Raw genomic sequence first — 17,857 nt, forward strand, 5'->3', positions numbered from 1 at the left:
AAGTAAATAAACGTGAATAGTGTGGAAACGAAAAATTGCTAAAATTAGTGGATTTTAATGCAGAGCTCATGCGCAAACTTCACTTGGCAGATCAATTTGCTTTTCACTTTTTTTGTAATAATTTTTTACTGGTTTTCATCAGTGTATAAACAAAACAGGAAGTTTCCTCCGTGCTTTTCACTTTGTTAAGTGCTGCTTTGGAATGGTTTTTCCTGAGCTCTGATACCACTTTTTCTTTTGCTCAGTGCCAATCACAACCCAGTAGCTGCCCCACCAGAACCACAATACAGTTGAAGTATAACCCAGGAAAACTCTGTATTGCTTTTTATCCTATTTTATATTGAATTCATTTATATACGGCTGAACATTTTCAAAAACAAACAAAAACAAAAACATTTCCTAAGTGGTTTTACACCCTGTGTTAAAAACAACAAATAGAACATTGGGAAATATTAGAATAAATGAAAATCAAATATAAAATTAAAAAACCCCACAAATTTAAACCATTATAACTAACAGGAAAACAAAAAATATTTTCTTAAACATAAAGAACAATCAATACAAGTAAACTCTAAAAACAAAAACACAATAGAAAATCCACGTATAAAGTATTAATAGTGACTAAACTGCATCTAATCTTTCCCCACTTGGCTGATTCCATTTGTTATATGAGTGCTGGCTCTTATCTGTTTATGTGGTTGTTTTTCTCTCTCTGTTTCAGTGGGCTCTTGTAATCCTGCGGGGCTTGCAAATGCAGACCCTTCCCTGCCAGTGGTGAGTACTTCCTGTTTCTGTTGGATCTTAGTTTTGATTATTTTATTTTTTTATGCATCATGTTGAATTTTTGAAATTTATTATACACCTCATTGAGTGTCATGAAAACTGGCATCTCCGCATCATCCAAAAGAGTGGGTGCTTTGCATGCAGGAGGTTTGAGGTTCAATCTCTGGGGTCTCTGATTGAAAGACCAGGTAGCAGATGATGGTGAAGAACTTTGGGCTAGATTTATCTACCCAGTTCCGTAAGCAGAAACCAGTACAAGGATTCCTGCTTCTGCAGCAGGGCTTTGCTGCCACCAGAACCAAGCACAAGGGGAAGAGATGTGAGCCAGTGTAGTATAGTGGTTAAGAGCGGTAGACTCGTAATCTGGTGAACCGGGTTCGCTTCCCCGCTCCTCCACATGCAGCTGCTGGGTGACCTTGGGCCAGTCACACTTCTTTGAAGTCTCTCAGCCTCACTCACCTCACAGAGTGTTTGTTGTGGGGGAGGAAGGGAAAGGAGAATGTTAGCCGCTTTGAAACTCCTTAGGGTAGTGATAAAGCGGGATATCAAATCCAAATTCTTCTTTGTCTTCCTTTGGGCAAGCAGGCAGATCAAGGAAATGATCTCCTTAGCGCAACATTGAATTCCACCCTCTGCCTGAGGCTCTGAATGGTGCCACTGCCAGAGAGTAAACAATACAGGTCTAGATGGACATAAGGCAGCTTCCTGAGTTCCTAATCTACATTGCCTTTGATTGTCTTGATCATGGGTAGGCAAACTAAGGCCCGGGGGCTGGATCCGGCCCAGTCGCCTTCTAAATCCGGCCCATGGATGGTCTGGGAATCAGCCTGTTTTTACATGAGTAGAATGTGTGCTTTTATTTAAAACACATCTCTGGGTTATTTGTGGGGCGTAGGAATTCAATCATTCCCCCCCTCCAAAATATAGACCGCTCCCACCCCCCCAGCTGAAAAAGTTTGCTGACCCCTGGTCTCTCTCTCTCTCTCTCTCTCTCTCTCTCTCTCTCTCTCTGCTTCCCCCTTTCCCCTCCTCCTCAGGGGTCCTGCGAATGTCGAGCCTATGTGGAAGGTGAAGCTTGCGATAGGTGCAAACCGCTCTACTGGAACCTGACTCCAGATAACCCATTTGGATGCATGAGTAAGACCCTTCCCATGTCATTCTTCCAGGAAGCCGCTCATCCAAGCCTCTCTGGTGATTTAAGGAGAAGAGGGTTCCCATTTCTCCTCTTCATTTTCTGAACACATTGCGGAGGCGAAGCTATGGGGGCAGGGGAAGCCTTTTGACATCTGGCATCCTTTAATGCTGAATGGAAACAAGGATCAGCAGAGCAAGTATGGGAAGCCAGCAAAACTTGTGCTATCTTAAATTAAGGTGGGCTAAGTTGCCCTTATTCGAAACTCTGTTCATGAGTGGGGCTGCTGCTGGCTGACCTGGTCTGAACCTGGCAGAGTTAAAACAAGATACTGCAATCAAGTTTGATTTACTCCACTCTTTTTGCTAGTTTCTCTCTCACTGTTTATATCTACCTGTCTGTCTGTCTTTCTGTCTGTCTATATATCTTGGGGGAGCCATCAACTGTCCTGGGGTAGATTAGTACACAGCGTTAGTTTAGACCAGCTCATTCCAAGTTTTTGCTGAATGTCCTCTTTGCCATTACATAGCAGATCAAGAGTTTACAACCACGACTGTGACTTCTGTTTGGGGCTTTTACTGTCCTACTGACTTCTGCCATTTCTGCCTGCCTGTCTGAGGATTAGCTGGCGTCCAGCTAACTTCAAGTTAATTGCTGGATAGACTTGAGGAGTCATCTCACTACCCCTTTCTCTTTCCCCTAGGCTGCCAGTGTGACACCATGGGGACAGTTGCAGGTGTTGCTGAATGCCAGCAAGTAAGTTTCACACCGTGTGATGAAATCCACTCTGAGGTCCCAGCTAGGACCCAGGTCCTGCCAGGAGAAACACTCGCCTTGATGCCTTTTTTACCTTGAAAGATATCATCCCAAGTGGAACAAGCCATTATAAATCTCATCTTAACTCCTGGTCTACAGAGCAATCCTGCTGCTTCCTGACTCTTTACCAGTGCATTTTGGCAAATGCACACCAGATGATCAGAAGCATTCTGGAGATATTTTACTTTTCGTGCAACAGCATTATTACAACACTGATTTATTTAGAAATTTGTTGCCTGCTTTTCATTATCAAGTAATCCCCAAACAGGGCACAGTCCTAATAAAACACAATCTGATCATACCACCAATCAGTGAACAATGAAGCCGTCAAAACAGGCAAGAGCACAAAGATATAAACTAAGTGTGGCGTCACAGATTTAACCAAAAGCCTGAGTGAATATGTTGATCCTCATCTCACTTGGCGCAAAAAGCTTATAACTTTGTGCCAACTGTCTCTAAGGTGGGAGTTCCGTGATCGAGGTGCCTCTTGAGTTATACTTGATTTATTCCAATGCAAGGCATGGGCGATAAAACAGGCATTGCTTTTATTTTCTGTTGCTTTCATAAGGTTTCAGTAAATGACACAATGTTCTTCTAATATTTCTGTGAGCATTAGGGCTACAGCAGAGGTTTCTGGTTGTTGTTTTTAGGGCAAAGCAGAGCAGCTGCTGTTGCAGTTCGCAGCCTTTGTCCCCTTTCTCATTCTTTCACTCCTCATCTTTCTTTGCCCATACAAGAAAAGCCAGCTAAGGACAGGGAGGTTAATTTTGGGGAGCTGCCGCAGGCTGATTTTAACGTGCGGCCTGTGTCTCCTAGGGCGACGGACACTGCTTCTGCAAGCCCAATACCTGTGGTCAGTTCTGTTCAACTTGTAAAGAAGGATACTACAACCTGGAGAGCGGGAATTACTTTGGCTGTCAAGGTGTGTTCTTTTTTTCTGTATCATGCTGCTATCTGTTAGCCATTGGGTGGGGACAAAAGTCACAGAGCCCATTAGCTGGCACAGTTGTCCTGTCAACATGGGAAGCAGGGTTCCAGTGCGGGGAGGACATATTAAGGGAAAGAACAGATTTACTCAAGACTTGGTCTCTGTTAGATTAAAAATAATGATAGTGTGAATCTTTCTCTCTCCATCCTTCTGAAATTTTGACTGGCTATATGCTGTGTTGTCCTTCCTCCCAGGTATTTCTTTGCATTTTGTGGGTTGGCTTAGAAATCGTTTCCCCCTCCTTTCCAATTATTGCCAAATTTGTGCACAGCCAGTCATGCACTTCTTTTATATACAGATACATATATACACCTCCAACCCTCATATACACCTAGCTCAAACCTCGTCAAGGTAGTTAAAAAAAGGCGTGGGGGGAGGAAGACCTTGACACCTTTTAAGGAGGTCAGCTGTAGCATCAGATCAAAGGAAAGGAAGGAGGTAAAGAAGTCTCTTTAGAGAAGATTGATGGAAAGGTTGGCGGTGCAATTTCAAAAAAGTCAAAAAGGTAGAGGAAAACGAGCAAGTCCAGATGAAAGGAGTTGAAAAAGGTTTATTGAAACAGGCATTACTGAGAGACGTTGATTAAACTTGTACCTATTTTATGATATACTGTATTTTTCCGTGTATAAGACTAGGTTTCCCCCTAAAAAATAATGTCAAAAATTAGGGAGCGTCTTATACACAGGGCCATCTCCCCCCCCCCCCATTTTCTTAAATCTGAGTTCCCCAAAATAGAGGACGTCTTATACATGGGGGCATCTTATAGACGGAAAAATACGGTACTTTATTTTTAGACCAAGAGAATGGAAGTTGAGCTTAGATCAAAGCCGGACACTGTATTGGGTACAGATTGAGCAGCTTCTTGATGTACAACAGAACAAAGCGTGCTAAAATTGGCTGGGTTGTTGTCCTTCATCAGTAATACAAACAGATACATCTATGGCACTGAAAGGACCGGGAGTATCCATTGCTGTCTATTTTTATTAACTATGCAAGGCTGTATCCTTGGATGAGTTAGGATTATGGGGAGTGGTCTGCAAACGGTGATGGGGAGACTGCCTGGTAGGGAAACATCAGGCATAGCTTCTGAAATAGAACAGGGAGGCAGTGGAAACGGATCCAGGCAGGGCCAGAAGCCAACGCGAAAGCAGATACAATGGAATAAAAATAGTGTGCCATGCCAGTGTAACTCCCTTTGGTGCCAGGCTATTTGGGGCCCGTTAGCAACTGCAGAATGTAAAGACGTGTGCTTCCTATCTACAGGATGCCACTGTGACATTGGTGGGGCAGCCGGACCGGCGTGTGATGAGAAGACTGGATCCTGTCGCTGCAGGCTGAATACGCAAGGCCCCACTTGCACTCAGTAAGAGGCTGGCTGCAGCTGCGATGGGCAAACCTGTGGCGTTAGCTGCCTTGTTGTCTTGGATTTCAAACCCAGCATTAGCGTTCTGTGTATTCAGTGGGTGGGGTGGAGAATGTGAATGGGTCATTTGGGGGAACAGACTAAGTGAGATGTGCATAGATGATGTAAAAGGTTCTTCACCTATGTGTGTGGTTCTGCAGGTTTTTAAGTGGGGGCAGGGGGAAGCTGACTGAAGGGGAACATGATACAGTGGTACCTTGGGTTAAGAACTTAATTCATTCTGGAGGTCTGTTCTTAACCTGAAATTGTTCTTTAGCTAATGGGGCCTCCTGCTGCCGCCATGCCGCCACAGAGCGATTTCTGTTCTCATCCTGAAGCAAAGCTCTTAACCCGAGGTACTATTTCTGGGTTAGCGGAGTCTGTAACCTGAAGCGTCTGTAACCCGAGGTACCACTGCACAGGTTTATAAAATTATGAAAAGAATTCCTCTCCCCCCCCCCTTCTGCCAGCAATCTTGTGAAGTTGATTGGTTGGAGAGGTAAGGAGGGAAAATATCCTGACGGTCATCTATTCCAATCCTCTGCAATGCAGGAATGTGTCTGTGGCCTGTGTATAAAACATGAAAAGCTGCATGTCATTTATGTAATCATTCTGGGCAGATGATAGGTATTTTCTTGGGGTATGGATGCAAATGTCCTAAGCTAGAGTGACTGACTGCGTTGACTAAATACTAGTTTGGGTTTTTGCTTGCTTAGTTCATCCCATCCCTCCTCCCAGGGGAGGGCAACCAAAATGGTCAAAGGCCTGGAAACGATGCCTTATGAGGAACGGCTAAGGGAGCTGGGCATGTTTAGCCTGAAGAAGAGGAGGTTAAGGGGTGATATGATAGCCATGTTCAAATATATAAAAGGATGTCACATAGAGGAGGGAGAAAGGTTGTTTTCTGCTGCTCCAGAGAAGCGGACACGGAGCAATGGATCCAAACTACAAGAAAGAAGATTCCACCTAAACATTAGGAAGAACTTCCTGACAGTAAGAGCTGTTCGACAGTGGAATTTGCTGCCAAGGAGTGTGGTGGAGTCTCCTACTTTGGAGGTCTTTAAGCAGAGGCTTGACAACCATATGTCAGGAGTGCTCTGATGGTGTTTCCTGCTTGGCAGGGGGTTGGACTCGATGGCCCTTGTGGTCTCTTCCAACTCTATGATTCTATGACATGTTGAAGCTGAGTCTTTCCTACATTGTGGTGCAGATGGAAACCCAGGCTGTTAAGAGTGTGCCTCACTTTTTATCTGCAGACCAGCAATAGACCATTATATCCCTGACCTTCATCACCTGAAATACGAGCTGGAAGAGGGGACTACACTGGATGGACGGCCTGTTCGATTTGGCTACAACCCCTTGGAATTTGAGAATTTCAGCTGGAGAGGATATGCACAAATGTCTTCCATCCAGGTAGGCCTTAACTCCCCACCTCTTTCCTTGGGCAGATAGTAAAGGCAGCTTCAAATGTTATGGATTTCACAAGAGCAAAGCACTTCCACACAGAGAAAAAGATAAAAAAAATATGCATGCTGAGAAGCTGCAGTCAGCTGCAGCTGCTCATCATCTGTACTCCAAATGTTCCTGCAATGAAATAATGCATGATCCATGCGCGAGTTTCAAGATTTTAATATGTGTAAGTGCTTGCACTATTGGAAATATGTGGCGTTTGAAGTGACTTTCAAGACGAGAGATCTCCTATGCATTTTACCCAAAGGGACTCCTAAAAACAGACAGAGCCCAATGCAAGCAGTCGCTCCATATTTGTGTGCATATGCTTCTACACTGAAAGCCTGTTCGTGCTAATGTGCTCTTTAGGCTTAGAAAGAGAACAGCGGGATGATAGGAGAGGTCCCAAGTCCTGGAACTGCTTCATTATGTCAGCCTTAGTTCATTTAGGGGGAGATGGCCAGGCAGGAGCTATATAAGGGGACTGCCAGTTAGAAAGACAACACACAAACAGGTCTCCTAAAGGGCTATTCTCCCTCTTCCTGTTGCAACTCTGCATAACATCTCCCTGCTCCTCAAAGGAAAGGAAAACCCTCTTTGCTTTTTCCTGTGCTGCATGTGGCTTCAGTTGCTCTTTCATCTGTTGAAGAGGGTGGCTTGTTTATTTCAGGCTTTTGTATGCTTGAATGACAAGAGAATGAGACTGTAACATCTGCTGAGCTTGCTCCCACCTGAGATGTTGTTCCTCTCTGAAATCTGGAGACCTCACAGAGAGAAAGTGTTTATGTGTGGTCTGTGTGGTTCATTTGAAACTCTCTTACAGTGGTGCCTCGCAAGACGAAATTAATTCGTTCCGCGAGTTTTTTCGTCTAGCGAATTTTTCATCTTGCGAAGCACGGTGTAGGAAAAGTTTTGGAAAAGCTTCAAAAATCACCAAAAACCTCAAAAAAGGCTACCACACCGCGTTCTATGAGTTGCTCCTCGAAGTCAAGTCGCAACTGTATTAACGGTGTTAAGAAAAAGGAAACAAACTTGCAAAAAACGCAAGACCTTTTCGTCTTGTGAAGCAAGCCCATAGGGAAATTCGTCTTGCGAAGCAGCTCAAAAACCGCAAAACCCTTTCGTCTAGCGAGTTTTTCATCTTGCGAGGCATTCATCTTGCAGGGCACCACTGTATATGACTTTATTCTTTAGGAGAGGGTTCTTAGATTAAAGATTATTTTTGTTTTATTTCTGCCCCTTAGGAAAATGGGCTTAAGGACAGACTTTCCTTGTTCTCTTTAGATTTTTTTTTATGGTGCCTGCTCTCTCATTCCTTGTGCCATTGTTACAGTCCCACTCTTAGCCTTTAATAGCCAGAGGCTCACAAAAGTGCTCATTCCACAATTTAGTTACTGTCTGAAAGGTGCAAATGAACCTTTGAAGGTAGTCTTTTGTCTTGCTATAGAAACCCCCAGCTTTCTTGGAGAGAGGTACATGCCTTGCTTAGCCTTCTCGGAAATGTCAGCTTGAGCTGGAGCACCACAGCTAATCCGCATATTCAGTTTGCACGTGGTTAATCTGATTTGCATGGATTCTTGATGCCAGCCCATTGGTGTGGACAACTCCCAATCTTTCCACTTGCATTTTCCAGTCAGTTAATGTCCCAAACATGGCAGTCTTTATAAATGCCAGGAGATACAAGAGCAAAATTAATTTTAGGCTCATAATGCCCACACATTTTTTTATGATGTAGTGATGATTTTGAGATTTTTGAAAGTTTGCATGCAGTCTTAATATCACAGAGAGTTGTGTGTATGTGCACATCTGCTTTCAAGAAAGATATATGCCGTGCTCTCCCCCCCCCCCTAGAAAAATAGGTGCCGGAACTCACCATGAAGTTGTTACAGTAAGTGCTACACCTTTTAACCAAAAAAAGAGAGGTGCTGGTACTGCGTACTTTTGAGTACCCCCTGAATTAAAAAAACAACAACACTGGATATAGGTGTCCTTAACCACCCATTGGCATTCCTATCCACATCTTTCTCACAATCAGACTGATGTGTAAACTTTTCCCATGTTAGTGTTAGGAATTATTTGCAGGGCCACTTTTGTGATTTTTACTTGCAAAATGGGAAGCAGCCTTCCTAAGGACATCAGAGCCCTGTTGAATCAGACCCTGTGATTTTGCCTAAAGGTAAAGGGACCTCTGACCATTAGGTCCAGTCGTGACTGACTCTGGGGTTGCGGCACTCATCTCGCTTTATTGGCCGAGGGAGCCAGCATACAGCTTCTGGGTCATGTGGCCAGCATGACTGAGCCGCTTCTCGCGAACCAGAGCAGCGCACGGAAATGCCGTTTCTCTTCCCGCCAGAGCAGTACCTATTTACTTGCACTTTGACGTGCTTTCGAACTGCTAGGTTGGCAGGAGCAAGGACTGACTGAGCAACGGGGGCTCATCCCATTGTGGGGATTCGAACCGCCAACCTTCTGATCGGCAAGCCCTAGGCTCTGTGGTTTAACCCACAGCACCACCCACGTCTCCTCCCCCTTTAATGGCATCTAAGCGGCAGGCCATCTCTGCACCTTGTGGCAATGGGTTATGAATTTTGTATGCACTCGGTGTGCTTCTCTTTAGAAGTCATCTTCTCTCGTCTCTCCCTTTTCTCCCTTCGGTTCTTGACTATGGAATGTCTGTTTCTGGCTGGATAGATAGCCTTAGGTGGAATGTGCAGCGAGTGTTTCAGAGGCATCTTTCCAGGCCATCCCATTAAGAGCAGGATGGGGCTGGCTTGATTTCCTCACCTGCTTTTGGCATGCTGCTTTTGGGAGCAGGAATACGGGAGTGCTGTGCTTGAGCTGGTGGCTGGTGGCAGGTGACGGTGGAGGTTTATTTAAGGTGTGCTCTGCTTCTCTCCCCTTTCTCTCCCACCAGCCCAAGGTAGTGGTGACCCTCAGTGTGACCTCCCCTGACCTGTTCCGCCTCGTCTTCCGCTACGTCAACCGGGGGCCTGCAAATGTGGAAGGGAGGGTCTCAGGCCTTGAGGAAGGAAAGTTTAATGTTTGTGGCAACTGTAAGTGCATTTTTCACTTCTAGACTAACCCCTTTCGAAAACCAGTTGATAAAGGAGCCGACCTTTGCTTTTTCTTGCAAAGCAGCGTTTTTCTTCTCCCTCCCCAAAAGCCACCACCACCACCACTCATTTTGTAGATTTTGGATCTCCTCAAGCAGTTTGCTCTTAGGAACCACAAAGGGTGGGGAACCTAGCGAGGCAAAGAGAGAGAGAGACAGAGAGGGACAGGCAGGGCAGGTAACAGACTCGCTGTCTGCCCTGCAATGATAATGTGCCCGATGTGCTTTTTCACCTTTTGCAGAACAAAGTCAAAGTCACAGTGCGGGTCAGAGAAGCGGAGATCTATCTCTTCCATGTCATCTTGAGATATATTAACTCAGGAAGTGCCACTGTGTACGGCAAAATTACAGCTTATCAGCCACGAAGGAGAGGTAAGGACCCCAGATTTCTCTTGTCCTCCAATTCCGTAATTGATCTGTTGTTGCAGTTTCCATTCTCAAGCTTCTCTGTGTTGCTGATCAAACGAAGCATTTTATGAAGCAACCTATTTTCACATACTGTTCTAGAATTGAGGAGAAAGCCCAATAATTGTTACGCTTTGTATTCATACCTCTCCTCACTCAGGCTTTTGCTTAAGTGTGCCTTCAAACCAGTGAACATCCTCAGTGATTCAGTTTGTTTTGTTTTCTGCAAATGCTTATTGTCTGTAAAACTGTGATAATTGATCATTGTGACCGGGAAAATAGGATGGGGTGGGATTTTAGTGCTAAACTGTTAAGTTGCATCTTGAGTCCCATTTTTTGAGCCCGTTGACCAGAGGATGTTAAAAGGGAATTTGTTTCTCTTTGGTGTTAAACAAGGCAAAGTAACATTTAGATGGCTTTGAAAGAGTGTTGGGCAAATTCGTGGAGGAAGAGAAAAGGTGTAAATGGCTACTGGCCATGATGGGTACGTGTTCTGTCTCCAATCAGAGGCAGCAATGCTTTTGAATACCAGTTGCTGGAAACCAATGGCAGGAAGAGTGCTCTTGTCTCAAGCACTGTTCTCTGGTTTCCCACAGACATCTGGTTGGCCACTGTGAGAACAGGATTCTGGACAAGACGGGCCATTAGCCTGATCCAGCAGGCTATTATTATTATGTTCTTATTTTTCTTCCAGCTCATTACAATCATCATTCACAGTGAATTGCATTCTGAAGAGGTGAAGTACAGTCATACCTTGGGTTACAGATCATAGAATCATAGAATCATAGAGTTGGAAGAGACCACAAGGGCCATCGAGTCCAACCCCCTGCCAAGCAGGAAACACCATCAGAGCACTCCTGACATATGGTTGTCAAGCCTCTGCTTAAAGATGCTTCAGGTTGCGTTTTTTCGGGTTACGGACCCGCCGAAACCCGGAAGTACTGGAACGGGTTACTTCTGGGTTTCAGGGGTCGCGCATGCACAGAAGTGCTAAACCGCTCTTTGTGCATGTGCAGAAGCGCCGAATCGCAACCTTTGCGTGTGCAGATGCGCCGCTGCGGGTAGCGAATACTGCAGGTTGCGAACGTGCCTCCCGCATGGATCACGTTCGGAAACCGAGCATCCACTGTATAGAGAGAAGACTTTAAAACAAATAAAATCGTCTATGGATTGTATTCAATGCTCACAGTAGACCCATCAAAATTAATAGGCATGGCTGACTTAGTTTTATCGATTTCAGTGGGTGTGGTCTGAGTAGAACTTAGTTGGCTGCAATCCTGATAAAACAAACAAGCTTAACTAGATCATATCCAGTACGTCTGAAAGATAAGGAAAATATTGTTTGAATCCAGTGCTTTGATTGCAGTAGCAGTCAGGAAGGATTCCACTGGCAGCCTCACAGCTTGTACTAATGGGATGTAGTTTTAATTCTTTGCTGCTTTAGCCACACTGTAGCATATATATGCAAATGTGGAATGCAAGAAAGCTGGTCAATTTTATGTCTAGCCTGGTGTGTGGTAACTCTTCCAGTTCCTCAGCTCACTTTCAAATCCTCATTCATGCTGACAGCAGACTTAACTGCAATTGCTACTGTAGTGCTAGCCTTGAAGTATTATGTTTGGGCAATGGAAGGCTTTTCTGAAAGGGGGGCGGGGAGGCAATTTTGTTAATCGAGTTCATTTTTAGCCATATAACTTCTACTTTCAGGGGTGCCGATTTTCACTTTTATTGATTCAGAAGGGAAGCAACTCTTATCTCAATAGGCAGCTGCAGTAGCTGATTTATTAAAAAGGAATTCACAATTTAGTCCGTGGAGCACTGCATTATAGCACTGTTGCTGGCAAAGTCTGCACAGAAGTGGCATTTCCAGGCACTGTTGGGAATGTTTTCACTGAACTTAAAAGGACATTTTTATGTCATTAAAGAGGCGCTTTTTACATGCATTTATAAAACACAAGTTTATTTCATTAAAGAAATGCAGCTAATGTATTTCAATATGAAATTTATGATATTATTTCAGGAAACATACAAATTTAACAAATAAAACATACAAATAAGTTGAGGCCCCCCCACCCCCACCCCAGCGCTTCTAGAATTGAGTTTGGCCATTCTCTTGAGCGCTCAGGGACAAGATGCACAAGTCAACGGTGCTTCCTGTTCCTTCTGTGACGTCACCACATTGGAAATTGGAAATTGTGTTGGTTCCTGAAGTGCCGACAACTTGCTCATCTTCTGGACCTGGGTGGGGCAAATGTGAAGTTTACCTTTCGATATGATGCTATCTGAACAGGAAGCATGAGAAAGGTGTGCAACAGCAGTGATTTTGATCAGTAGTGGCTGGTCCAATTTCAGTTCGTCTTCAGCCAGCCACATAACACCTTCTTACTTACAACCAGCAAGGAGTGATAATGCCTCTCAGCTTCCTATACCTTCGTCTCAGTGTGGCCCTTGCAGAACTCAGCAGGGAAGAAGATGGGATCTGCCTATCAATCGGCTATAGCTCCAATTACTGTAGGGTCCCCCCGCCCTCTGCCCCACAAGTCCCCAAAGGCACTAATCACCACTGCTTTCTGATAGCACCCTCAGTCTAGGCTCCTTCCATGTGGTGGTCATTCTGACAAGGTATGAGAACTGGAATGTGAACACCTCTGGGGATCATGTGATACACGTCTGTCGCAGATAGCTTCTGTGCCTTGAAACAGCAAAGCGGGAGTTAGATTTTATGATGGAAAAGGAGAACATGTTATAAGATCTTCGGTGTTTTAGCTCTGCTGTGTTGACACGCGTTTTGCCGCTGATTGTTTTATTTAGTTAGTTTTGCCGTTGGTTTCATTCCTTTTGATTTTTGGGTTTTTTTTTAAACCTTTTATTGTTACCTGCCCAGGGGAGAATGTTAATTGGGCCATATGCTAATGATTTAAATACAATTTATCTCCATGTTTGCTGGCTGATTTGCTTTCCTTGTGGCCAGGTTGTGCAGTGTGATGTGTGTGATACACTCAGATGAAGTGGAGGATGAGTGCATGCCCCACCCCCAAAAAGGATCCTAACTTGATTAAAAAAATCTTTTGCTTCTTGGAAATAAATGGCTTTATTCTTAAGGCTATCTGATATGATAAGGATTGTTTGTGCAAGAGACTTCACCTAAATGCATTGACTTTGCTAACAGGGCCACTTATTTCTGCAAACTTGATAATCCCTTAAATTTCCCTGAATATGTTTTCATTATTGACTGTTCTTTATTAATGATACTTTAAGGATAGCGTACAGATTGGCCTTTATCGTCTGTGCTCTTGCAGCAATCACTTCTGCTAGTATTCATTATAGGACTGCAATCATTGAGGAAAGTCAGTATCCCTTTACTCTTTTCTTCCCGTTTGCAAGATGAATATATACCACTTCTCACTGACTGTTAAAGTTGCCCTACTTTGTGTGGGGGAAAGAGAGAGATGAGGAGATTCGAACTGGTTCTGAAGGGGTACTATCTCTTGTTCCTCTTGTATGTCTCTCTGCAAATGCTTCGTTTGTTTGTTAGATTTATACATCACAACATTCAGCACAGCTGCTCTCAAGGCAGTTAGCAATAAGATGAAATAATACAACCAACTGGTTAAAAAATAAATAAAACGGAGGTATTTTAAACAATTATAAACACAGGAGAAGCAGAAAGAAATGGATATTGATAATTTTTTGAAAATGAATGGACTACAAAAAATTTCCCAAGAAAATAAATTAATGCTGAATCACAAAATAATGGAACAGGAAGTAGAAGGGGCCATTCAGAACATGCAATTAGGTAAATCTCCAGGACCGGATGGACTGACTTCAAGATATTACAGATCTTTGAAAGAATGGTTAATACAACCTTTAAAGGAAGTCTGTAATGAAATATTGGAAGGGAAAAGGGCACCAGAGTCGTGGAAGGAAGCTTATATCACATTTATACCAAAAACAGAGACTGAAAAGACGCAGCTTAAGAACTACCGCCCCATATCACTGCTTAATGTGGATTACAAAATTTTTGCAGACATTTTGGCTAAAAGATTAAAAAAGGTGTTAGCAGAAGAAATCCATAAAGATCAAGCGGGCTTTCTCCCGGGCAGACACTTGTCTGACAATACGAGGAATATAATTAATATTTTAGAAAAATTACAAGTGAAGATTAATACTAAAGCAGCTCTGATATTTGTGGACGCGGAGAAAGCCTTTGACAATATTTCCTGAAGCTTTATGAAGAAGAATTTATTGGGGATGGGGGTTGGTCAAGGTTTTGGAAATGGTATAGGTGCAATCTATTCAGAACAGAAGGCTAAATTAATTGTGAACAATGTAGTGACGGAAGAATTCAAGATTGAGAAAGGAACACGACAAGGTTGCCCAATCTCTCCATTGCTTTTTATATCGGTCCTGGAGGTTTTGTTAAATATGATTAGAAGGGACCAATTGGTAAAAGGTATACAAGTGGGAGCCAAACAGTACAATTTGAAAGCATTTGCTGATGATTTGATATTGATGTTACAGGAGCCAGAATCTAGCACTAAAAGAGTATTAGAACTGATTCAAGAATTTGGTCAGGTAGCAGGCTTTAAGTTGAATAAGACGAAAACTAAAGTTTTAGAGAAAAATCTGAGATTGAGAGAGACAAGTTTCAGAAGGAGACAGGATTGACACTGGTTAAGAAAGTGAAATATTTAGGGGTTAATATGACTGCTAAGAATGTGAATTTATTTAAGGATAACTATGAAAAATGTTGGACTGAAGTGAAAAAGGATTTAGAAATATGGTCAAATTTGAAGCTATCGTTGTTACGCTGAATTGCTGTGATAAAAATGAACGTATTGCCAAGAATGCTGTTTTTGTTTCAACCACTGCAAATTTTGGACAAAATGGACTGTTTCAAGAAGTGGCAGAGAGATATCTCTAGATTTGTCTGGCAGGGCAAGAAGCCTCGTATAAAATTTAAGATATTAACAGATGCTAAAGAAAGAGGTGGATTTGCCCTGCCAGACCTTAAACTTTATTATGAATCAGCTGCATTTTGTTGGCTGAGAGAATGGATGCTTCTTGAAAACACAGATGTGTTGGATTTGGAAGGTTTCAACAATGTATTTGGTTGGCATGCATATCTGTGGTATGATAAGGTTAAAGCACACAAAGCGTTCAAAAACCATATTGTCAGAAAAGCATTATTTAATGTTTGGATAAGATATAAGGACTTGTTAGAAAATAAAACCCCAAGATGGTTGTCACCAATGGAAGCAAAGGCTCAGAAAAAACTCAGTATGGAGGCCAAATGGCCGAAGTATTGGGAAATTTTGGAACAAGAGGGTGACAGATTAAAACTGCAGAGCTTTGAAAAATTAAAAAAAAGAGTACGAGATTGGCTCCATTATTATCAAATAATGGAGGCATATAATTTGGACAAAAAATTAGGCTTCCAGGTGGAAAAATCAAAATTGGAAACAGAATTGTTAGACCCTAAAGTTAAGAATTTGTCAAGAATGTATAACTTGCTGTTGAAATGGAATACTCAAGACGAAACGGTGAAATCTGCTATGATTAAATGGGCACAAGATGTTGAACATAATATTATGATGGCTGACTGGGAACAGAATTTAATGAAAATGATCTATAGGTGGTACATAACACCAGTCAAGCTTGCAAAAATCTATCATCTGCCCGATAACAAATGTTGGAAATCTTGTGCCCATTTAATCATAGCAGATTTTACCGTTTCATCCTGAGTATTCCATTTCAACAGCAAGTTATACATTCTTGACAAATTCTTAGTTTTGGGTTCTAACAGTTCTGTTTCTAATTTTGACTTTTCCACCTGGAAGCCAATTTTCTTATCCAATCTTTGGGCATGTCCACCAAAGGTGAAGGCACATTCTTTCACCTTTGGTGGACATGCCCAAAGATTAAGGCATTCTGGGAGATGATCTATAATGAAATGAAGAAGATATTTAAATATACCTTCCTGAAGAAACCAGAGGCCTTTCTCCTGGGCATGGTCGGCCAATTGGTGCTAAGGAAAGATAGGATTTTTTTTATGTACGCCACAACAGCAGCAAGAATACTTATTGCAAAGTATTCGAAGACACAAGATTTACCCACCAGGGAAGAATGGCAGATGAAGCTGATGGACTACATGGAACTGGCGGAGATGACTGGCAGAATCCGAGACCAGGGAGAAGAGTTGGTGGAAGAAGATTGGAAAAAATTTAAAGTATATTTACAAAAACATTGCAAAATTAATGAATGTTAGAAGGATGCTGGAATGAAGTTATATGGTTTTAGCAGAAATGTAATAAAGAATTAAGTAAAAGCTGACTGATAATGGGCCAAAATGAAAAAATTTAAGGTTAGACTGGTAAGATAAATTATAGAACCAAAATTGAGAAAGATGGAAAGAATTTGCTGAAATAGTTAATTGAACTAGAATACAGAAAAGGGAGGTGTGAGGAGGTAGATGAAACAAGTAAAGATATGGAATATTGGATGTGTGTTATAGTGTTTCTGTTTCTTTTTGTTGTATTGTTGTATTGTTTTTTTGTGTTTTTCTTTTTATGTATTATGGTGTATGTTTTGTAAAAAAATTTATTGTTTTTCTTTTTTCTGTAATTTTTAAACTTCTAATAAATATCATTTAAAAATAAATAAAACGGGAAAAGAATATTGCAAAGCATGCAGGCAAAACAATTGTGTGGGTCTTTCTAATGCTATTCCTTCAAAATTCAGATCTTGGGACGTGGGTGGCGCTGGGGTCTAAACCACTGAGCCTCTTGGGCTTGCCAATCAGAGGGTTGGTAGTTCAAATCTGCACGATGGGGTGAGTTCCCGTTGCCCTGTCTCAGATTCTGCCAACCCAGCAGCTCAAAAGCATACCAGTGCAAGAAGGTAAATAGGTACCGCTATGACAGGAGGGTAAACAGTGTTTTCGTGCGCTCTGGCACATGTCACTGTCCTCCGTGCACCAGAAGCAGTTTAGTCATGCTGGCCACACGACCCGGAAAGCTGTCTGTGGACAAATGCCGGCTCCCTTGGCCTGAAAAGTGAGATGAGCGCCGCACCCCACAGTCAAATTGGACAGGACTTAACTGTCCAAGGGTCCTTTACCTTTTACCTTTACATCATTGGGAGAGTATGACCATTCCATCCAGCTTCATTTATGTGTTGAAGGACAGCAGCAAAATAAAACTATAACAAGTAAGGAGGAATCCAGGGTACAGTGAACATTAATTTTACTCATTTATTTTATATTCAGTTTATTTTGTTTTGAGTGAATGTTTTTCATCAGGGGCAGCTGTAGACATTGCTGCAAAGAATTCAGTTTTCAACAATGGATACAGAACACAGTTTTCAGCTAGAAATAACAGTGGACTCAAAAAAAGCTATGCATCAAGTACACTTCAACTGAAAACTTCCTTCTTCCTTTGCAAAGCTAAGACATCTGGATGTTGCAAAGTTTGCAACATCAACCTGTTGATGGAATCTTTTGAGGGTGTGTCAAGACACAAGGTCTAGACCAGGGGTCAGCAAGGCTTACTGGGCATGGGCCGGATCACTCCCTCAGGGATCCTCCATGGACCAGACCGGCGCAGCGCCATGCCAGAAATAGCATCTGCACATATCTGCGGTGCTAAAAATTGCTTCTGCGCATGCCCAGACGCCGAAAATCGCAACCATGGGCCTTAGGTTGCTGACCCCTGGTCTAGACAAATGCACGTGGAACATGGCAAGCTGCTCACCAGGTGCACATGGTCTCCT

At 42.7% G+C, this 17,857-nt stretch overlaps 1 protein-coding gene across 1 annotated transcript in view; it reads left to right on the forward strand.

Annotated features, from left to right (window-relative positions):
* LAMA5 (laminin subunit alpha 5) overlaps window positions 1-17,857 on the forward strand; it is a 228,883-nt gene that overhangs the window by 125,061 nt on the left and 85,965 nt on the right. Inside the window, exons 17-23 of the mRNA XM_081196825.1 lie at window positions 722-774; window positions 1,821-1,920; window positions 2,619-2,671; window positions 3,548-3,653; window positions 4,983-5,082; window positions 6,378-6,534; window positions 9,485-9,623. Coding sequence (XP_081052951.1) covers window positions 722-774; window positions 1,821-1,920; window positions 2,619-2,671; window positions 3,548-3,653; window positions 4,983-5,082; window positions 6,378-6,534; window positions 9,485-9,623 — 708 coding nt within the window. The remainder of the gene's footprint in view (window positions 1-721; window positions 775-1,820; window positions 1,921-2,618; window positions 2,672-3,547; window positions 3,654-4,982; window positions 5,083-6,377; window positions 6,535-9,484; window positions 9,624-17,857) is intronic.

This window comes from Podarcis bocagei (assembly GCF_964188305.1).
Source record: "Podarcis bocagei genome assembly, chromosome: 5".
Classification (NCBI taxonomy): domain Eukaryota; kingdom Metazoa; phylum Chordata; class Lepidosauria; order Squamata; family Lacertidae; genus Podarcis; species Podarcis bocagei.